We start from the raw sequence: 24,276 nt of genomic DNA, 5'->3' as shown, positions 1-24,276 counted from the left end.
CCTGCAGTATGCTTTTGCATCACACACACAGGTCGCTCTGATGAAAATTCCTAACTTACGCATTGGGTAATTTTTCTCTTGTTTGTGTGCCATGTCTAGTGAGAACGAGAGCATTTTATGCTTTTCGCCTGTTCACCTAACAAGCGAACCTCGCCATCACATCCCCCTCAGATTTACTTTGAAGTTGGCACAGTGGATAGGCCTTGAGAAACTGAACACAAATCAATGGAGAAAACAAGAAGTTGTGTGGAATTACGAAAAAATAAGCAAAATATACAAACTGAGTAGTCCATGCGCAAGATAGGCACTACAAGGATAGTTAGTGCCAGCTCAGGTGCGCCGTGGTCCCACGGTTAGCATAAGCAGCTGTGGAACGAGAGGACCTTGGTTGAAGTCAAAAACTTCAGTGCGATAGCCAATCTCGTTGCAAAATGACACACAGTCATTCATAAAAGTATCGTTCGTACAAACTTGCGGGCGAATTCCTTTTAAACGGTACGTTCAAAATAGTGTTCCAGCATTCTGGAAAGCAGATGCAGAGTTACACGTGTCGCAATTAATTCTTTTACTTAAAAAACAAGTTCACAAACCCCCATTCCTGTTTCTCGTTAACTTTTTTCCTGGTGAAGTGGAAATGGAAGAGCCGCACTCACTACCGCTCGCTTTAGTCAATTCCGCGACGGTAATGTGGCTCGTGTGCACACTTTTGGTCCGAAAGGGAATTGCCATTGGGTAACAGTGTAAGCAATATGCTGTTTTGTTGGACTTCGTGAACCTACCTTAACGGAATAAAAAGTACTTTGAATCAACCTGTATATTCTGCCGCTGTCTTACAAAAGTGTGTGTGTGTGTGTGTGTGTGTGTGTGTGTGTGTGTAGTATGCTGGGTTTGATAATTCAAGCTGGGTTTGATAATTCCGAAATTTAGAAAAGACTATCTGCCTATAAAACGTTACAAAACAATCATCGCGTCGATGACGAGATACGTAATTACCGCTACGTCCGAACTACCAGACAAAGTCTACGACTAACCGAGAAATTTTTGTACTCTCTCTTCGATGCCTAATTCCATGGCCGAATGAGTTAACTCCACAAAGATATTTTAAAAGTAATGTCAGTTATTTAGTACTAACCTCCACTACAGCCTCTCTAACGCTACCTCCGAGATAGTATAAGCACATTCTGCCGTGCCACGAAAACCCCCATTTGACGAACCGCCACGTGCGCCAACGCCATCTATGGAGCACTATCCAGCAACTACCCGCCTACAGCGGAAGACAGTGCGCTCTGCCGTCGAGATTTAGTACTTGAACGTAATCTACCGCGCGCATTTCCTCAATTAGTTCTTACGTACAACTGCATTTCGTTGACATCACTGTTCTACCCGAAGGACCGAATGGCCAACTATAAATGTTTCTTGGAAAGAGGCTATCAATGTTATCAGCTTGAAGTGCTACGTACGGCACGACACTTATCCCCTCGTCTATTAGTCCACTATTGTACCATATCAACCTGACTTGTTTAAGGGGGTGGGGGGTGGTGGTGGAACGTCAAACGGGCCGACTTGGAGCAAGAGAGGCACCACAGGACATTTTAATTTGCACTGTCTATACTTTTACCAATGAATTCATAAATGACCAGGAAGAATTCAGAATTCACTCATAGCAGTATAAGTTCGAAAACATAAGTAATTTTTTTTACATGTGAAATTTCATTTTTTTCCACTTAATAATGGCAGCATTTGTTGCTATAGGTACACTTTTCTTCATAAGTAAGAGATGGTTCGATGAATTTTGCACAGCGTACAAACCATACTTAAAGGTGTATGAAACTAAAATTTCCCAAATCTATTAAAAACTGTGGTAAAAATTTAGGTAATTAACTACAAAGTGTGTTTTTTCTAAACATCAAGTTTAAAATATAACGGCTCATTCGTTTTTTCATAAATTAAATTCTGGAGTTTCATACACCATCTGTAAGTATGGTATGTATGCTGTGCAAAATTCATCGAAGAATCTCTAACTTATGAAAAAAGTGTACCTATAGGAACAAATGCAGTGAAAATGAAATTTCACGCGTAAAAAAATTATTTTTTCGAGCTTCCACTGCTGTGAGTATGAATCATGAATCCTTACTGGTCATACTGTTAAAGTTTTATGAATTTATTTGTAAAAGTATAGACAGTGGAAATTAAATGTCCTGTGATGCCTCTCCTGCTCCAAGTCGGCCCGTTTGACGTCCTACCCCCTTAAAATTGAGTGTCGTTTTGAACATGTGAAACTCACCGTCTGAACTGGAATGTGCTGAAATTAAAATTATCCGGGCTATTGTGTCGTGGTGTTCTGGTACCTGTTAGATAAGCCTGTGTTTCGTCCGTCTGCCGAAGTCATCTTCATGGAGGGAAGGTCGTGAATGATGTCTCTTCGAAGTGAAACAACCCGAACAATTTAATATTACCCTGTGGCCGTGAAAATTTGCAAAATGCAATGTGTGTAATAATGTTAGGCCTGACGCAACACTTTTGAACAACGATTGATTAAAATACACTTTCAGTCGAGTTAGCCCCTCTTACTCTTACCAGTTTTAAACAAATCCCGACAACATTTTTCCCCTAACAAAAAGTGGCATCAGAAAAATGCGGTTAAGTTTGATTTGTGCCCCTTTGACACACGGTCGCGGCTCCTACTGAACAACATATAAGACACTTTTTGTGTGATTGGCCGCCTACTTAGTTGGGTGGCTACGTTGCTGTCTCCGATGCAGCGGGCCCGGGTTTGATTCCCGGCCGTGTTGGGGATTTTCTCCGCTCGTGGACTGGGTGTTTTGTTACCATTTCATCGTCATCACCGGCACGCAAGTCGCCCAATGTGGCGTGGACTGAAGTTAAGACTTGCACTCAGCAGCTGAACTTCCCCAACGGGGCCTCCTGGCGAACAATGCCATACGCTCATTTGATTTGTGTGTCTGAATATAACCAAACCGTAAATGGTAGTACTGGGCAGAAGAGGGATGTGTGGTCAAGTGTCAAACTACATCGTTTATGGACAGCGATCAGAAATTAATAGCAGTAGTTATGACACGATTTTTGAATTTACCACTGCTTGTCCACAGGGTTCATCCACATGGACAATGCAGCGGAACCATCGAACTACCTTCACAATAATTCTCTATTCCACTTTCTATCAGCATGCGGAGAAAACACCTTACTTCCCTTATTTTCTTATCATGGTCGTTTCTCCCTATGTATATGAGGGTCAACAAAACCTTTTCGCATTCTGACAAAGCTGGTGATTGATATTTTGTGAGAAGATTCCGGCGCAACGAAAAAAATCTTGTTTTAATGACGTTCACCTCAAATCCTGTTTCATTTCGGTGACACTCCCTATCTTGTGATAATACAGAACGTGCTGCTATTCTTTGACCTTTATCGATCTAGTTAGTTAATCCTATCTGGCAAAGATGTCATAACGCGCAGCAATAATAGAGGACCTGCAATTTTTTGATCAAATTTATTTGATCAAATTTATTTGATAGTGTAATACCGGCCAAAGGCAGTCCGCGCCTCGCGCCTGCAGCAGCGTTACGCCACTGCATACACACCACACAGCCAGCTCAGTTCGCAGACTGAGGTGCTCACAGTGGATTTGCTCCACTACAAAATGTTTGAGAGATGAACATCTTTTCGACTACGACTTAGATGATAGGTAAGGAAAACCTATGTTTACAGCATTTCTAGTCTTTTAGAAAGCCTTTGACAACGTTAACTGGAATATCCTCTTTCGAATTCTCAAGGTAGCAGGGGTAAAATACAGGGAGCGAAAAGGCCATTTAGAAGTTTTAGAGAAGCCAGACAGCAGTTACAAGAATGGAAACCGTGGTTGAGGTGGGCGTGAGACAGGGTTGTGGCCTATCCTCTACTTTATTGAATCTTTGTATTGAGCAAGAAGTGAAGGAAAATAAAATTGAGTAGGGATTAAATCCAAGGAGAAGAAATAAAAACATTGAGGTTTGCTGATGACACTAATTCCGTCCAGAGACAAAAAAAGGGAGTCTGATGAGCAATTTAACAGAGTGGACAGTTGGTTAAAAAGAGGGGCTAGTGGGAAGGGACCAAACTGAGATCATCGGTCCCTTGGGTCCAGTTAAAATAATTACACAACTGAAAAAATAAAAAACGAGACACACAGCACAATAACAGCAGAAAGTAAGAACCAGAAGAACGACAGCAGGAGTGGACAGTCTTAAAATCCATATAAGATTAACAAAAGCAAAACGAGGATAATGTAATGTCTTCTGACTAAATTAGGCGATGCTGGGGATATCAGATTAGGAAACTAGATACTTTAAGCAGGAAATGTGTTTTGCTGTATGGGCGGCAAAGTGACTTATGACGGTCGAAGTAGGAGGGATATACGAGGGTTACTCCAATAGATTTGCACACTATTTTTGTAAAAATAATAGTCATTCTGCATGTGTGAAGGTTTTACAGTGTGTAGATACATCCTCCCCGCTTGTTTTCAAACTTAGTTCAACCTGTTCCCGTGAGTGGCGCCGTCACAGCGTGTCTTCAAGATGGCTGCTACACTTGACATTCGTCAGAAGCAACGTGCTGTCATAGAATTCCTGTGCTGTGAAAACGAGACAGTGGGAAACATCCACAAGATGTTGAAAGATGTGTACGGAGATGCTGCTGTCGATCGCAGTACAGTTAGTCGGTGGGCAAGCAGGTTAAGTGATGAAAGCGGGCACGGCAATATTGAGGATTATCCTCGCAGCGGCAGGCCTCGTACTGCACACACTCCAGACAATGTGCAGAGAGTTAACGAATTGGCGACTGCTGACAGACGCATAACAGTGAACGAACAGTCACGCTGCGTTGGGATAGGGGAAGAAAGCGTTTGCAGAATACTGAAAGTGTTGGCGTTGAAAAAAGGTTTGTGCCAGGTGGGTTCCCAAGATGTTGACTGTGGCTCACAAAGAAACAAGGTATGCAGTGAACTTTTGGAATAGTACGAGAATGGTGGAGATGAATTTCTTGGAAGAATTGTGAGAGGTCATGAAACATGGCTCCATTTTTCACCAGAGACGAAGAGGCATTCAATGGAATGGAATCGTGCAAATTCACCCAAGAAAAAAATTTCAAAACCACACCTTTTTCTGGAAAAGTTATGGCTACGGTGTTTTTCGATTCCGAAAGAATCTTGCGTGTGGACATCGTGCCAAGTGGAACCACCATAAATTCTGATGCATAGGTGACGACATTGAAGAAACTTCAAGCTCGACTGAGTCGTGTTCGACCACATCGGCAAGAGCGGGATGTTTTGCTGTTGCACGACAATGCACGGCCACATATCAGTAAAAAAACCGTGGAAGCGATCACAAAACTCGGACGGACAACGCCTTACAGTCCTGACCTGGCTCCATGGGACTATCATCTCTTTGGGAAACTGAAAGACTCTTCGTGGAACAAGGTTTGAAGATGATGACTCCCTTGTGCACGCTTGCAAAACAGTGGCTCCAACAGGTTGGTTCCAGAATTTTACCGTGCGGGTATACAGGCGCTGGTTCCAAGATGGCGTAAGGCAGTTGAGAGGATGGAAATTTTGTGGAGAAATGAAAATATTGTTTCTAAAGGATGTATCTATACACTGTAAAACTTTCAAAACATGTAGAATAAAAAATGGATTTAAAAAAATAGTGTGCATGTCTTTTGGAGTGAACGTCGTAAAATGTATACTGCCAATGGCAAAGAAAGAGTTTCTGAAGAGTAATAGCGAGTACAGATTCAAGGGTCAGGAAGTCTCTTTCTGAACCTATTTGTCTGGAGTGTAGCCATGTAAGTGAAAGATGGACGAGAAACAGTTTAGACAAGAAGTGAATAAGATTTTGAAAGATGGTGCCGAAGAAGAATGCTTAAGATTACATGGAGGGGCCACGCAACTAATGAGGTACAGAATAGAATCGGGGAGAAGAATATTTGGCCCAACTTGATTGAGAAGGGATCGGTTGGTAGGACACGTTTTCGGCATCAAAGGATCACCAATTTAGTACTGGAGGCGCGCGCGGGGAGATCAAGAGATGATGAATGCATTAGGCATATTTAGAAAGCTCCAGATTGCAGTGGTTGCTCTGAGATGAAGAGGCTTACACAAGATAGAGTAGCATGCATAGCAGTCTTCGGACTCACCACCACCACCACCACCACCACCACCACCACCACCACCACATCCCCCCCCCCCATTAGAATTACGATTATCTTTTTCCTGTGTGAGTAAACTGTCTGGCCGCCATTAGATGCCTAGTGCCAGTTTAGGTGGAAATGTGGAAGGAATTGGCGATACGCAACTTATTGTTACACTTCGAAGGGCAGGGGGAACGCTTAACCGTAAGTATCGTTTTGTCATACCGTCTGCCTCTACGCTGTGAGGGTCATCGAAATTTGTTCAGTCCTGTATAGTACTTTAAGATGTGTCGAGATTTCTCCGCGTTCTGTTGACGACTTGAGTGTATTAACATAGAAACTTCCTGTCTGCCAAACTATGTGCCAGTCCGGGACTCGAACGTAGGACCTTCGCATTCGCGACTAAGTTCTCTTCTGACTGAGCCGTCCACGCACGACTGACTTGCCCTCGCAGCTTTGCCAGTATCTTGTCTTTTCCAGCAGTGCTAGTGCCGGAAGATATGCAGGAGAACTTCTGCGAAATCTGGTAAGTACACTACTGCCCATTAAAATTGCTACACCACGAAAATGACGTGCTACACGCGAAATTCAACCGACAGGAAGATAATGCTGTGGTATGCAAATGATTTGCTTTTCAGAGCATTCACACAAGGTTGGCGCCGGTGGCGACACCTACAACGTGCTGACATGAGGAAAGTTTCCAACCGATTTCTCATACACAAACAGCAGTTGACCGTCGTTGCCTGGTGAAACGTCGTCGTGATGCCTCGTGTAAGGAGGAGAAATGCGTACCATCACGTTTCCGACTTTGATAAAGGTCGGATTGTAGCCTATCGCGATTGCTGTTTATCGTATCACGACATTGCTGCTCGCATTGGTCGAGATCCGATGACCTAGCAGTATATGGAATCGGTGGGTTCAGGAGGGTAATACAGAACGCCGTGCTGGATCCCAACGGCCTCGTATCACTAGCAGTCGAGATGACAGGCATCTTATCCGCACGGCTGTAACGGATCGTGCAGCCACGTCTCGATCCCCGAGTCAACAGATGGAGACGTTTGCAAGACAACCATCTGCACGAAGAGTTCGACGACGTTTGCAGTAGCACGGACTATCAGCTCGGAGACCGTGGCTGCGGTTACCCCTGACGCTGCATCACAGACAGGAGCGCCTGCGATGGTGTACTCTACGAGGAATCTGGGTGCACGAGTGGGAAAACGTCATTTTTTCCGGATGAATCCAGGTTCTGTTTACAGCATCACGATGGTCTCATCCGCGTTTGGGGACATCACGGTGAACGCACATTGGAAGCGTGTATTCGTCATCGCCATACTGGCGTATCACCCGGCGTGATGGTATGGGGTGCCATTGGTTACACGTCTGTCACCTATTGTTCGCATTGACGGCACTTTGAACAGTGGTCGTTACATTTCAGATGTGTTAAGACACGTGGTTCTACCCTTCATTCGATCCCTGCGAAACCCTACATTTCAGCAGGACAATTCCTGATCGCATGTTGCAGGTCCTGTGCGGGCCTTTCTGGATACAGAAAATGTTCGACTGCTGCCCTGGCCAGCACATTCTCCAGATCTCTCACCAACTGAAAACATCTGGTCGATCGTGGCCGAGCAACTGGCTCTTAACAATACGCCAGTCACTACTCTTGATGAAGCGTGGTATCGTGTTCAAGCTGCATGGGCAGCTGTACTTGTACACGCCGTCCAAACTGACTATGCCCAGGCTTATCAAGGCCGTTATTACAGCCAGAGGTGGTTGTTCTGGATACTGATTTCCCAGGGTCTATGCACCCAAACTGCGTGAAAATGTAATCACGTCTTAGTTCTAGTATAATATATTTGTCCAATGAATACCCGTTTATCATCTGCATTTCTTCTTGGTGTAGCAATTTTAATGGTCAGTAGTGTAAGTGGTAAGATACTGGTGGAATAAGCTTTTGACATCGGGTCGAGACTCGGGCTTGACAGCTCAGTCTGTTGCCTCTGCCTATATTACGGCAAAAACTATCTTTTGAAAACAAAAAAAAAATGAAATTATGTGGCGTTGATGGCCGGGAGGCCCCCATCGGCGAGAGTTCGGCCGCAGAGTTGCAGGTTTATTTCAGGTGACGCCACTATGGACAACTTGCGTGTCGGTGATGAGGACAGCACGACACCCTGTCCACTAGCGGAGAAAATCAACTCCGACGGGAATCGAACCCAGACTCGCTACATGGTAGGCAAGCAAGTTACACTCAGCTAAGCTATTGCAGTCGAATCTGGCCATGTTTTTACACTCAAAACGCTGACTGCGCTGGATGTTTAAAATTTACGAGCAGTCTGTGGAATCCTGAGGGTGAGAAATATGGTAAGGGGGAGATGTGTCCACCTTCCGTCTGAAATCGCTACTTTATTGGAAACCACAAGTTTTTCCAAACTTAATTTGATGATACTTTCACATGTAACCTTGGCTGTCGTGACTTTTCAATATATCTGTTCTTTTTCACATTCTTTAAATGCACGACGTCTGCAACTTTGATAAGATCTGTATCTGAAGTTTTAGGCCTAGATTGTAACAAATTGTGTTCAAGTGGGACAGTTGGCGTACGTCAATTTTGATTCTTCACCATCCCAATACCAGGGGAGGGTGGTGGTTCACTTTATGCCCACCTTCTGAAAATATTTTCATGTCTTCAGTTATTTTATATTTTAAAATTTAGAAACATTTAATACAATAAAGTACAATAAAAATTTTTCAGTAGCACTTAACCAAAAAATCTGAGTCAGTAGCGGGCGTCACTTTCCCCAACTAATGTAAAGAGTATTTTTAGGGTCAGGCCCTTACACGAACGTATCTTTCTATAACAATGAACGACACCTGCATTTTTTTAGAATTTTGGTGGTCAAAGTTACTACTACATGTTAACGAAGGAGTGTGTTTCAGTAAGAGTGTGCTAAAAGGTAGTTTCACCTTATGGGCAGTACTTTCACACAGCTACTTTCGAATGTATGTTATAATTCAACAAGGATTATGCAATTTAAAAATTTTTTCGGGTGGGCGTAACTAGTTTCCCCACACAGCTCCATTCTTTGGACCAGATATTGCTAAGTTTACCTTAGAACTCCCCATGCTTCCGGAGAAGCATGCTTTCCATAGAATCTTCCCGGCACCATGTTGACTTTACTAACTTTTGAACCTAAATTATCTCTTTTACTTACAAAGATGTTTTACGGATACAACCAAAAGCTTTGATTCAGCTTTCACCACATGGATTGTGCATCAAGTGAATGGGTGAGTCCGAGGCTTGCCACACTGAACACCCGAAGAAGCAATGACAAGTAAAGACGTGCAACATCTAGTAAATGTCAAACGTTTTCTCCGTGATATGGCACTCTTAACGTGTATAGGGACATGCAACGGAATGCCAAGAACACAGTAGTACTGAAAACGCGCTTTGTGAAGAAGTGGCACATAACACTTCGCATATCAACTTAATTGTTTCACTATTCTTTGTAGACGCTTTACGTCCCATGGCGGTCCGGTCTAATGTGGGTTCCACTACTTTTAGCAGTTTTCCAGCAGAATTCGCATAATATGTATGCAGTATCTTTTAGATGCAACCTAGTTTTCCAGTACCCTTACGACGAACTGCAGCCTGCCACTTCTTCCTACAATCGAGCCTACGTGGCTATTACACTTCACATCGCTACAGTACATAGCCAGAAGCAACATTTGCCAAACTGACGAGACCGTACGAAACTGACATAAAAACCGGCGTACAATGTCCTGCATCAAATAGTTTTTTCAGAAATGGGTCAAATACTTGCCTAAAGTAACATGGGTTAGATAGGCAGGGTGTGGTCCCGTTAAGTACGACGAAAAATCACAGGGGCATTCGGTAAGGACGGTATTACACTATCATTTTTTGTCGAAGATTTGATCAAAGATTATCAAATGTTCGTCAAATTTGTTTCACATAGATATTTGACGTGGCGCTAGAAAGGGGTATTACACTCATTTTTCGCCATGCATTAGTTGCATGTACCACGTAGCACTCACTGTATTTGGAAGAGAAGCGGAAAAGAACCCTACCTGGGTGAAGCAGTGAGTTTTACGACGAAACGAAGGCATAAGTCGTACATAAATTACTTAAGAATGGATGAGCATACATTTCAACATTTGCTCAGTGAAGCGTCGTCACATCTCCAAGCATAATATTTCAGAACTGCTGTATCTGCAGAAAAAACAGTAAGATTCAGATTTCTTGTAGAGAGAGAGAGAGAGAGAGAGAGAGAGAGAGAGAGAGTTACTCTAGCTTACAGTACAGCACACTAATACCACAGTGCACATTTACCACAATACCTGAAACGTTTATGCAATTTATGTAACACTAAAGGACCAATATCCGAGAGTAAATATTCAATGCACTTGACATACATTAAGAACAATTTTTATTGTAGATTAAAGTAATAATTACTGTGTGTCCCACAACTACCAAATTAATCCAGATGTATGAAGCTGATGAGACGCTTTACAATGTGGGGCATCGTGAGTGCAAAAATAGATTAATAAGACTGGAGATTATATATACAGATGTGGCCTGTGCCGTATCTCACGGCTAATGACCGACGCAATTTTGTTTCCAGTCTTCTTAATCTGTTTTTTACTCATGGTGCCTTACGTTGTAAAGCGCAACATCAGCTTCATACATTTCTATTAATTTTGTAGTTGACGGCACACACAAATCGAACTTCGCAGCAATGTTTACAAACACACCACTGTGGTGACAAAACGCTGCAGCGATGCTAGCGCTCCAAGTGGTAACATTTCGCATTGCAGTGAACAGAAGGCAAGCGACTTACGATCAAATGTACTGCGAGGCCCTAGATTTGGTCATATTTAACGACAGGCGAGATTTGACGAAGTTCCCTATTACATCAAATTTCTTTCACACGAATATTTGACAAGTTTGACATAGAAATATGATAGTATAATACTGGCTTAAGGTCTCTTAAATTTATCTCTTGTAAAGAACGGAAAGCTGGGGCAGCTCTAATTTAAGTGCAACTACTCAGAGGTCCTCTTTTTAATTATCGTATGGCAGCGAAACTTCGGAGATTTTTGTAATGCGTTAATGCTGCACCAACCGACACTGGAAAAAAAATCAGCAGCTACTTTGGCCACCAGATGCATAGCATCTCTTCGACGTCTCTGGTGCTCATACATTGTGTAAGCGGCGGTCAAGGAAATCAACGCGATGCCAATCTCACTTGTTTGACCTCTCCTGGCCACATCTCGTTCCCAATTTATTACACACGGAAACATTTCTATACGCCTTTCTTGGATTCACAGCGCCAGATTTGCACCTGGTGGCCAAAACATGAACTAATTTTTTTTCCGATGTAAATCAGTTCAGCATTGAAGCATTAGAATATTTTCATAGTAAACGTAAATACACTTTATCTCCGTGGGTAGCGGCACTAATTACAACTGTCTAATACCACGGTGGGTTGTGTCTCGCTGTTGCTGTACTTACTCTCCTCCGACTGCAGCCTGTATGCCAGAGCGCCGTCTTCCTTCACCAGCCACTCGCGACACACTGAAACATGCGGGGGTTGCTACGTCAGCCAGCAAGCGGGCGTGCGTGCGTGCGAGCGAGCGACATGCAGAGCTGCTGCGACACACACACACACACACACACACACACACACAGAGGTTAAGTACGGCCGAGGGGAGCTGGGAAGGACGAAGTGGTGGGGAGGAGGAGACAACAGCGCTACCCTGGGGAAGGGGGGCCACATGCGAACCAGCATTGGTTGAGCACTGTCTACCCTTATCTGCTGCTCTGAATCACCGTGTAAGCTTAACATTTCATCTTTTTAAGCACCCCAACAGAAGTGGTACTGTATCCTATCAAAGGCTGTTATGGGGGTAACGGAAGGGGGCGGAGGAACGATTAAGTCTGCGCACATCCCTGCGTTATCTTATGAACTCGGCTCTTTCCAAGGTAAATACGACCTTGCGAAGTAGCCTTCGTGGACGCTACATTTATTAACAAGGGGAACACCCGACAATCTGATATTTGTGCCTTTTGTAAACGAGTTGGTTAGAAAATAGTGACTGTTTTAAATCACTGCTGACCTTACAGACTTTCACCGTATCTCATGCCCACAACATAATCGTCCCATTTCTACACACCAAGAAAGTTTTGCATCACCCCAGTTCCCAGAGCTAGGAAAACTGACTGTGGATATTCTATCACAGACAGTCCCTTTGACTGTTCAGAGACGTCACTAAACCCGCCCACAGACGTAAATAACCATGCACGAGTTGGGGTTGTTTGGGGAGGGAGACCAGACAGCGAGGTCATCGGGTTAGGGAAGGAAGTCGGCCGTGCCATTTCAGAGGAGTGATTTAGGGAACTCACGGAAAACCTAAATCGGGATGGCCGGACGCGGGATTGAACCGTCGTCCTCCCGAATGCGAGTCCAGTGTCTAACCACTGCGCCACCTCGCTCGGTAAACCATGCACGAGCAGCGCCTATTAAACGGAGGGGGTCTGACAGCCGATCAGTTCCAGTCATTCCCCAGCAAGGAGGTACACGGCTCGTGTTTGTAGTTCAGCCATGCCTAGACGGTCAAGACCGCATTGTTCCTCTGTGCCAGGAACGGCTCTCAACAACAGAAATGTCCAGGCGTATCTGAGTGAACCAAAGCGATGTTCGGACATGGAGGAGATACAGAGAGACAATGTGTAGATGACATGCCTCGCTCAGACCCCCGAAGGGCTACTACTGTAGTGGACGACCGCTACCTACGGATTATTACACGGAGGTCCACCGACAGCAACGCCACCATGTTCAATAATGCTTTTCATGGAGCCACAGGACGTCGTATTACGACTCGAACTGTGCGCAATAGGCTGCATGATGTACAGCTTCACTGCCGACGTCCATGACGAGGTCCATCTTTGCAACCACGACACAATGCAGCACAATACGCATGTGCTCAACAACATGCCGAATGGACCGCTTAGGATTGGCATCATGTTCTCTTCACCGATGGGTATCGTATATGTCTTCAACCAGACAATCGTCGGAGACGTGTTTGGAGGCAACCGGCTGAACGCCTTAGACTGCAGCAAGGTGGATGTTCCCCGCTGTATTGGGGTGGCATTACGTGGGGCCGACGTACGCCGCTGGTGGTGGTCATGGAAGGCGCTGTATCGGCTGTACAATATGTACAATACGTGAATGCCATCCTCCGATAGTGCAACCGTATCGGCAGCATATTACAGAGGCATTCGCCTTCTTGAAAATTCGCGCCCTGATCGTGCACATCCTGTGAATGACTTCCTTCAGGATAACGGCATCGCTCGACTAGAGTGGCCAGCATGTTCTCCAAACATGAACCATATCTAACACGTCTGGGATAGACTGAAAAGGGCTGTTTATGAATGACGTGACCCACCGATCACTCTGAAGGATCTACGCCGAATGGCCGCTGATGAGTGGGACAATTTGGACCAGCAGTGCCTTGATGAACTTGGGGATAGTACGCCACACGACGAATACAAGCATGCATCAATGAAAGATGGCGTGCTAGTGGGTATTAGAGGTCTTTATGTATGGTGGTACAACATGCAATGTGTGCTTTTCATGAGCAATACAAAAGGCGGAAATGTTTATGTTGATCTCTATTCCAATTTTCTGTACAGGTTCCGGAACACACTGAACCGAGGTGATGTAAAACATTTTTTGATGTGTGTATATTACATGGAAGGAAGGTGTCACAGCGTCCATCTCTTGATATCTCAAAAGGACACTGAGTGTTATGTTTTAGTACGTGCCACAAAGAAGTCTCTTCATTTTGGCCAACAGGCCGCAATTGCTTGCACTCATATCGGGTGAATAAGGCGGATGTTCTATGATGTCCCACCCCGAAGTACACAAGAGTTTTTGCACGGGCTCGCCCCGTTTGCCGTCCTGCCTTGTCCTGGAGGACGATGGGATGCAGTAACAGAAGATGGCGCCGCGCCGCTTTCTGCTCAGGGCGGAACGAAGGTTAAGTCGCAACAAGCTGCTGCAGTAGACTGCAATGACAGTCTGTCCCTGCGGTACAGCGTGATGCAGGGTTGAACCACGGATATCGTATGCTACAAAAACCATTCTGGTACGGCCGAGCTCAGGTTTCGTGCATAGTGAGGATGTTATGAATAAAGTCTTCACCCTCCCTATGGTGGCGACTGAGCAATTCCACTCCAAGTGCATATCGTTGCCACTGTTGCACCTCTGTCATTGCATGCGGTACGCAAAGCGGGAGGAGACAGCATCCGTGTTATAGGGCGGTCCTCGCGAGATGGACGAGCTGACTGCGCTATGCCTTCCGTCTGTGTGGGGGGCAAGCAGACAGACGAGGGGCAATTATATTGGGTGCGTGTTACATGGTGAACGTCTGTCAAAGTCAGCTACGAATTGTAAGTATTGTCAGTAATTTTTACCTACCTAAGTAGTTATCGTAAATGTTCAGAACTAAAACGTCAGTCTAGGAAAGCAGTTGGGTTCAATTCCAAATTAGACAAAAACTTTAGATTTCCGAGGAACTGTAATTCACTAAAATTAAATTTTTTTCAAGACGGCACGCGTGGCTCGTTAGTATCAGTGGGCAATGAATCTAGTAATCAATAACAGTGTTGGTTCTAATATCTAAGTCATCTAATATGCTAAATAATACGTCTGAACCAATTTTAATGAAAAAATGCCCATCTTTAATGACAAATCTTACGTGTAACTGTAGTTTTCATCATGAATACGAATTCTAAGTCATCGGTATTTTATCAGAAGACTAATAAGATTTTAAGGGATTTAAACAATATTTTATAAAATACCGATACTTGAGAATGTGTATTTGAAATACATGCGATATATAATCAGAAACAAGATGTATTTTCATAAATAATATTGTATACGTGTTGATTACCATATAGTTTAACTTAATAGATTATTCAAATTGAACGAAGAGAGGCATTATCGAGATTCGAACAAGCGATCCACTGATTACCTTATTCCGACGCTATCGAGTGAGCCGCCGTCAAACTGCCTTAACTTCAGCAAATTACATTTCCTCGGGAATTATCAGTGTTTTCGCGAGAACATTCGCGTTGCATGATCCGGGCGACTTCTTCAGTTCTGAACATAACGTAGCTTAAATATGAAGAATTACAAGACGCCGACAGCCGGATGGTCTTTGTTCTAATAAATAGGATCCATAATCCACGCCAATAGAAAATCTGTTCAACAGTAAGTCTAGTATTCATATTGAGGCTTAAGCCTCCTTACGTCCCAGCTTGCTAACAAAGTTTCTTTTGTTTAGGTGCCCTCAGGTGGCGTTTTACTTTGCATCAATTAACAGAAGTTGCTTTTTACTGCCTGTACACATGGCTTTCAGTTTTTAAGTAATGTAATAACTGAAAATTTTTTGTACCTTGTGAACACGAGCTATCCTATCTTTTTAACTTTCCGTATAGCTGTTATTCATTTAGAATCTGTCATCTGCAAGTGAACCAAGTTCCGTATCATTGCAGTACGCCATGTTGCTGCCATACGGTATTTTCTTTGTGCTGCCACCACAACGTTCTTCACTTTACTGTTATTTCGCTCTGTGGTTAACAGATGGAATGTTGTAACGGTTGAGTTGTAGAATATGTGGTGATACCGTAAGAATTACGTCGCCTACCCCAAAAGTAACAATGTCGTAAAGAACTTTACTGTTAAGCTGTAAAATATCTCCACGTTGTCAATGGAAGTAATAATTCACCTGGCGAAATACGAGCATCAAGATGGCGCACTTAACGCTGAAAAATTTCTTGGATACGATATAGAAACTGTTTCTGTTCTGCAGAACACTTTAGTATTAAATCATTCATGCCTAATTAAAGGTTTCGATACTCAATAAAATGAAAAAGTTTTGATGCTATTCATTGATTGGGGACCGGGACGTCCTTGGCATCAATCCAACAGGAATATTAGCTACGAATGTGTGTTTCAAATGACAGGGTGAGGCTACTAGAAGATGACCCAATGCACATCAATTAGAAGCCAGATTTGTTTCGGTGGGAGGGAGGGGGGGGGGGGGGCAGTCCAACCCTTGACACGAGCGTCTGGCTGAACAGTTATACAAAGATTCCCTCAAGAATGAGTAGTTTAAGTGACGAAACTAAACGCTACTCATTTCGGCTGTTTGTATATTTCATAATATTTCCAGCTGTTTACTATCTACAGAGCAATCCATGCCCGGAACATATTTTACGGTGTCAAAACATTGACGCTAGATACTGACAAATGTGAACTGAGGAATGAAACAGTCTCCCAGTCAAAGTTTTTTCTGCGTCCCCATCAGATTAGAGTAACTTACGCTATGGTACCTTTACATAGGTGAAATGACAGTCTGTACCACAACGCTGAGCACTGTGCAGCCGCCTGCATGAAACACGGAGAAGTTGGGAACACGCCTTCAGAACTACCAGCGGGCACCACTGGCTGTTAAGCTGATGGGACAGTGCGACGGGGGATATTGTTTAGACAATCAGCTGGGGATGTGAAGGGTACAGAACAGCACATGCAACACTGCAGACAGCAATTAACTAAACGAACTTAAAGATTGAAAACTACAAATGGCTTCCTCCAATCAAAATGAAAGCGCCGCTTTGAAGAACCCAATATAGCTCTTGATTCCGTAATTTACATCAGCAATCATTTATGATATATTAAAGTACGAAGACTATTCCTTCCGTGCTTCTACGAGGGCGGTTCAATAAGTAATGCAACACATTTTTTTCTCGGCCAATTTTGGTTGAAAAATCCGGAAATTTCTTGTGGAATATTTTCAAACATTCCCGTTTCGTCTCGTATCGTTTCATTGACTTCCGACAGGTGACAGCGCTGTACGGAGCTGTTAAAATGGCGTCTGTAACGGATGTGCGTTGCAAACAACGGGCAGTGATCGAGTTTCTTTTGGCGGAAAACCAGGGCATCTCAGATATTCATAGGCGCTTGCAGAATGTCTACGGTGATCTGGCAGTGGACAAAAGCACGGTGAGTAGTTGGGCAAGGCGTGTGTCATCGCCGCAAGGTCAAGCAAGACTGTCTGATCTCCCGCGTGCGGGCCGGCCGTGCACAGCTGTGACTCGTGCAATGGCGGAGCGTGCGAACACACTCGTTCGAGATGATCGACGGATCACCATCAAACAACTCAGCGCTCAACTTGACATCTCTGTTGGTAGTGCTGTCACAATTGTTCACCAGTTGGGATATTCAAAGGTTTGCTCCCGCTGGGTCCCTCGTTGTCTAACCGAACACCATAAAGAGCAAAGGAGAACCATCTGTGCGGAATTGCTTGCTCGTCATGTGGCTGAGGGTGACAATTTCTTGGCAAAGATTGTTACAGGCGATGAAACATGGGTTCATCACTTCGAACCTGAAACCAAACGGCAATCAATGGAGTGGCGCCACACCCACTCCCCTACCAAGAAAAAGTATAAAGCCATACCCTCAGCCGGTAAAGTCATGGTTACAGTCTTCTGGGACGCTGAAGGGGTTATTCTGTTCGATGTCCTTCCCCATGGTCAAACGATCAACTCTGAAGTGTATTGTGCTACTCTTCAGAAATCGAAGAAACGACTTCAGCGTGTTCGTAGGCACAAAAATGTTAACGAACTTCTTCTTCATGACAACGCAAGACCTCACAAGTCTTCGCACCCGAGAGGAGCTCACAAAACTTTAGTGGACTGTTCTTCCTCATGCACCCTACAGCCCCGATCTCGCACCGTCGGATTTCCATATGTTTGGCTCAATGAAGGACGCAATCCGTGGGAGGCACTACGCGGATGATGAAGTAGTTACTGATGCAGTATGACGTTGGCTCCGACATCGACCAGTGGAATGGTACCGTGCAGGCATACAGGCCCTCATTTCAAGGTGGCGTAAGGCCGTAGCATTGAATGGAGATTACGTTGAAAAATAGTGTTGCGTAGCTAAAAGATTGGGGAATAACCTGGTGTATTTCAATGCTGAATAAAACAACCCTCGTTTCAGAAAAATGTGTTGCTTTACTTATTGAACTGCCCTCGTATTATTTTACTTCCCCGTATCAGGGTACCATACAAACCAGACGTACCTGTACGTTCAGTTTTCATGTATAATTCCAACTGCTTTTCCACAAATCACTGCTAAGTGAGACATGTGGGTAGAAATTCCCTTTTAAGGCCAAGGAGCAAATCCCCTCCCTGCCTTGTCACAAGCGTATGTTGAAAATAAATACCCTCACAGCCGCCCCCCCCCCCCCTCCAACTTCTTGTCCTGAAATTCGTTCATTATCTGTCACCTGCGAAATCACGTACTTTTATTTCTTGTAGACGCCTTTTAGTACACTTCATTACCTCTCAACTACGGAAAATTAGGGTTCTTTGCTCAAGGGGCACGCCAACAATGTTGAAACCATTTGCAATTTTGGTCTGAATAACATCGAAATGAAATGCATATAAATAATTCAACAAATTAACTAGGGCAAAAGCATAAAACATCCAAAGCACTTCTAGTTCGAAAGAATATAAAACTTACCCACTGATATTTACCTGTCTGAAAGGAAACAATGCTCACACCAAACAAGTAACAATATTGAACAATTAAGATGTTGCGTTCTATTATCTTGCAGCACTTCAGATAAGACTACAGGGTTATTACAAATGATTGAAGCGATTTCACAGCTCTACAATAACTATTATTTGAGATATTTTCACAATGCTTTGCACACACAAAAACTCAGAAAGTTTTTTTTAGGCATTCACAAATGTTCGATATGTGCCCCTTTAGTGATTCGGCAGACATCAAGCCGATAATCAAGTTCCTCCCACACTCGGCGCAGCATGTCCCCCGTCAATGAGGTCGAAAGCATTGTTGATGCGAGCTCGCAGTTCTGGCATGTTTCTTGGTAGAGGAGGTTTAAACACTGAATCTTTCACATCACTATGCGTGAAACTTGCCCGCACGCGTTCAACCGTTTCTTCGCTCAGTGCAGGCCGACCCGTTGATTTCCCCTTACAGACGCATCCAGAAGCTTGAAACTGCGCATACCATCGCCGAATGGAGTTAGCAGTTGGTGGATCTTCGTCCTGAAGTGTAGTTGCACTGTTATGACTGACTGATGTGAGTGCATTTCAAGCACGACATACGCTTTCTCGGCTCCTGTCGCCATTTTGTCTCACTGCGCTCTCGAGCGCTCTGGCGGCAGAAACCTGAAGTGCGGCTTCAGCCGAACAAAACAGTTTTCCTAAGTATCTGTAGTGTCGTGACCGTATGTCAATGAATGGAGCTACAGTGAATTTATGAAATCGCTTCAATCATTTGTAATAGCCCTGTACATCAGGGTCGGTTGGGTGAGTGATAGCAGTAACAATGACGTAATTATCAGCTCCGCAACTCTGTAGAACCGTTTAAAGAATTGTTGACCTGGTCCCGCTAACGGGCGTTCAAGCTTTCATGGTGGACAACAGGCGGTAAGGGTTTAAAAACAATCTCATAAAATTCAGTTAAAGCGGTTGGTAAGTATTGCCATACGCTTTAACTTGCTGTAGACGCTTTATAAATTTTATAAAGTTCGTCCCTTGATTTATTAATCAAATACTGTGAAACCGGAGGGTGGTCTGAAAATTTTTACTAATAGATTTAAAAAATGAGCAGTAAAGACAGATGTACAATCTGTATTTATATTACCTGCACATGCAAGGAATTACATTTGTGGTCTGCCAATATGGGGTAAGAAACTGAGTAACAATTTTAAAATAGCTGTATTCCCATTAAACTACTCTAACATTTAGAAACTTTTCATTATGCTGAAAAAAGAATAATAGTAGTACATTTGCTACATAATTTAGAGTGTTACTGTACTTAAGTAGATTATACAACGCTCATGAAGTAAACCAATTGGGATATCAAGCGAATTTATTTTTGGTTAAACTTTACAGTACTTCATGAAGTGAGCAGTTACCGACAATTTGTCTGCTTGTGGGTTGTGAACACTAACACTGTCAACTGAGGAAATGCTTTTTTTCCCAGTCATGTGATATCTTGCCCACCAACACTATTTCTATACGTGGAACTACTCTGCGATACTGGTAGGGACTCCATGTATGGTATGCTTCAGCAATCTGGTAACGGCTAGGCAGAAAAGCACTGCAGCAACAAACCAGGCTTCTCCATGAATTCAGGAAAGTCTTATGCTTATTTACGTTTTTCGATACAATGAATCAATCCAACACCCCAAGACTACCACAAACCCATGCCGTTTTAATATTACGTAGTCCGTAAAATTCTTCTCTCAGCTACATGGATTGTTCTGCATAATTAAGAATCCACGAATCATCAAGTAACGTATCAGTTCGTATCACCGTTGTAAAAATGGTTCGAACGCTCTATGAAAATGCTGGCTCTCGGCGAATTTATGATAAAATCTCGAGTTTACAGCCGAGTCAATGCGTTGTTCTCCAACAATGTTTCAGAAAGTTTCTTACTTGCCATCTTCAGGCGAAGATGGCAAGTCTTCGCCTGAAGATAGGCAGTACGAAACTTGCTGAAACGTTGCTGGAAAACAACGCATTGACTGTTGTGAACTCGTGAAAGAGGTTTATCATTGGCTCAAACGCTGTTTAGAAATTAAATTTCAATCCAATCGCGTTGGTCAAATATCCTTGAGTGCCGCCAGCGAATACTGACGTCACACCACAGGATTGCGTAACATTAGTAGCTAGGGTCGACATCTTACAAGTTTCTCGCTCAATCCCTACTAGTGCTCCGCGTGAATACTTTCGGAAAACAAACTATCCCTTGTAGGTCTTCAGATTCAGACGTTTGTACTTGGTAGCCGAATCTTACACATTTGGTGATATATTGCCCTAAAACCATTTAATACACTGCACAACGTTTGAGTGCTGGACCTACCAATATGTTGGTTACGTTTTCTTTTACTCCTGTGTTCTATGAACTACAATACACTTTACTCAGCGCGGAAATTATATTTCATAATCTCTAACAATGCAATATCTGAGTTGCTACTGAAACTTACGACAAATCAGATTTCCAGGTGTGGCGAGGAGGAAGATTGTCAATAAGCTTCCGATAAATTAACGGTGAGCAGGGGTGGGGTGGGGGAGACAGCCTACTACAGTGGCTTCTTTCCTCTTCTGATCTACACCACACACAGTTTTTGAACATCAATAACTCATGATTACCACTGTGATTATGAACTCAAAATTAAATTTCAATTCTATGTTAAAAACGCAAGAATTATATGAAATTTCTGAAATTACTTGCGATTTTACAAGTAAAATGTAATTCCCTGATAACAGGTTTTCCACAAAAAATTGCCACCCTGAATATTCAGTAGTGTCAATGGGTCACATCGTACTGCGAACACTTCCAAAGTCCCGTTTCCCCAGTGGACACAGTTATACTACGATGTCGCCAATGCGTTACGTAAATTTCGGTCAATTTACGATTTTAGTGGACAAATTCTATAACAATTGCTTGCAATGCCTCTGCTCTGGTCACATCCATACTGTTCCCAGCAACGATTTATTTCATCATTACATCTGCTTAGTCTTAAGTAATATTTAATAATTTGCACAACTGTTATCCTTCAACCCACCGCAGACTATTTGTATTGCGCCTTTATTCCTTTATTTATCCCCAACGCCACAAATCTAAATTGATAACTTATCCAAAGTGTACCAACACCGAACAGTGTTTAACAATTTTTTTAACACTGAACGTGTGCTCTACAACATTACTTACATGTTTTATTCATTAACTGCCCCGTGGTAAGCCGAACTGCAAGCTAGCGAGAAGGCTGCATTTGTCCGTAACTTATTTTTTTCATGAATCTTTTCTTCAATACCTGCAATCCAGGAATTAGTACAAGCATCCTTCGTGATCGTCGTTTCATTTTAATAAATTATACACCTACATGCATTTTGGCCACAACACTCCCTAAAAACCGCATTTAACACTAGACACTAAAAGGAGAGTGAAATTTTTCGTTGTTATGAAACCATCGTAAATTTCACCACTCCATACATTATATAAACGAAGTTTGTGCACTAGTTGATTAGAATTATAATACCACTAATACTGGCAATCTACATGATTACCCTGCAATTCGTATTTAAGTGAATTGGGAGGGGGGAAGAGGGAGAGGGGGAGAGAGAGGGGGAGAGAGAGAGAGAGGGAGAGGGGGAGAGAGAGGGGGAGAGAGAGAGAGAGAGAGAGAGAGAGAGAGAGAGAGAGAGAGAGAGAGAGAGAGAGAGGGAGAGGGGGAGAGAGAGGGGGAGAGAGAGAGAGAGAGAGAGAGAGAGAGAGAATCACCTTTAGGCTAATTGTTTACCTTTCCAGTCTCCAACAGCGCGCGGGGAAATAAATCTTCCCGTGTGACTTTTCATTTCTCTTAATATATCATTTCTCCTTATGTAAGTGGGCGCTAACAAAATATTTTCGGAATCTGAGGAGAAAGTCGATAATTGATATTTCATGTGAAGGTCCTGCTGCGAAAAACGCCTTTGTTTTAATGACGGCCACCCCAGTTTCTGTATCATATCCCTGGCACACTCCTATTTTTTGGTAATAGGAAACAAGCTGCTCGTAACTTTTTCGATGTCCTCAGTCAATCTTATCTCATGCGGATCCCACTCCGCACAGCAATACCCCAGAATAGGCGCACAAGCGTAGTTAAGTTCGTTTAGCAGACCTGTTGCACCTTCTAAATGTTCTGCCAATACGTGGCAGTGTTAGCTTTCCAATTTAAGTTATTCGTAACTGAATCCGAAAGTATTCCACTTGAACGTACAGCCTCTAGATGTTTGAAATGTATCGTGTGAAAAATTTTGCGGCTTCCGTTTAGCACTCATTTGGATGAGTTTACACTTTTCGATATTTAGAGTCACCCGCCACGTTTTGCACCATGCAGATATCTTTTCTACATCCTTCTGCAATTTATTCTGAATAACGGGCGACTTTACATGACTGAAAATGACAGCAATATCTACAAATAAAGCAGAATGACTGCTCAGATTGTCTCTTAAATCGCTTATGTAGATCAAGGACAGCAGATTGACAGTAACACTTCGTTGGGGGACGCCCTATGGTACTTCTATTTTACTTTTCGGATTTCCGTCATTACGAACTGTGGCCTTTTGACAGGAAATCACGAATCCAGTCACGTAATTTACAAGTCGGTTGTGAGGAACATAGTCAAAAAGGGTTCTAAAAGTCTAAAAATATGGAGTCAATTTTATGTCCCCCGTCGATAGCGCTCCCTACTTCATGAGAAAGAGTTAGCTGGGTTTCGGAACAGTATTTTCTGAATTCAGACTGGCGGGAACCGCGAACTGGTACCAACTGCAATCTTAAATGTTAAGAGGGATTAGTAATGCAGGATTAAGGCGGGTAGGACGTCAAACGGGCCGACTTTGAGCAGGAGAGTCACCACAGGACATTTTAATTTCTACTGTCTATACTTTTACAAATAAATTCATAAAACTTTAACAGTATGACCAGTAAGGATTCAGGATTCATACTCACAGCAGTGGAAACTCAAAAACTTAACAAAACATTTTTTTTTTACATGTTGAACTTCATTTTTCACTTACTACTGGCTGCATTTGTTGCTATAGGTACACTTTTCTTCCTAAGTAAGATATTCTTCGATGAATTTTTCATAGCATACAAACCGTTACAGGTATATGAAACTCTAGAATTTTCCAAATCAATTATCTCAATTTTTTCCACAGTTTTTAATAAACTACAAAACTTGAGTTTGTTCTAAACATGACGTTTAAAATGTAACAGTTCATTTTTTCATAAATTAAATAACTTCTAGAATTTCACAGACCTGTAACTATGGTTTGTATGCTGTACAAAACTCAAAGAATCTCTTACTTAGGAAGAAAAGTGTACCTACAGCAACAAATGCAGCCATTAGTAAGTGAAAATGAAATTTCACGCGTAAAAAAAATTATTTTTTCGAGCTTCCACTGCTGTGAGTATGAATCCT

General features: G+C 43.1%; 1 protein-coding gene across 2 annotated transcripts in view; it reads right to left on the bottom strand.

Annotated features, from left to right (window-relative positions):
* The window catches only part of LOC124719916 (coiled-coil domain-containing protein 50), a 168,745-nt gene that overhangs the window by 64,353 nt on the left and 80,116 nt on the right, over window positions 1-24,276 (bottom strand). Inside the window, exon 2 of one of the 2 annotated variants that reach the window (XM_047245107.1) lies at window positions 11,714-11,776. The exons of the other annotated variant lie outside the window; for it this stretch is intronic. Within the exon in view, the coding sequence (XP_047101063.1) occupies window positions 11,714-11,776 (63 nt within the window). The remainder of the gene's footprint in view (window positions 1-11,713; window positions 11,777-24,276) is intronic. 2 annotated transcript variants of the gene reach the window in all.

Source organism: Schistocerca piceifrons, chromosome 11 (assembly GCF_021461385.2).
Source record: "Schistocerca piceifrons isolate TAMUIC-IGC-003096 chromosome 11, iqSchPice1.1, whole genome shotgun sequence".
In the NCBI taxonomy this organism is placed as follows: domain Eukaryota; kingdom Metazoa; phylum Arthropoda; class Insecta; order Orthoptera; family Acrididae; genus Schistocerca; species Schistocerca piceifrons.
Note: the sequence above shows the minus strand (reverse complement) of the source record. Positions and strands in the feature narration are given on the sequence as shown.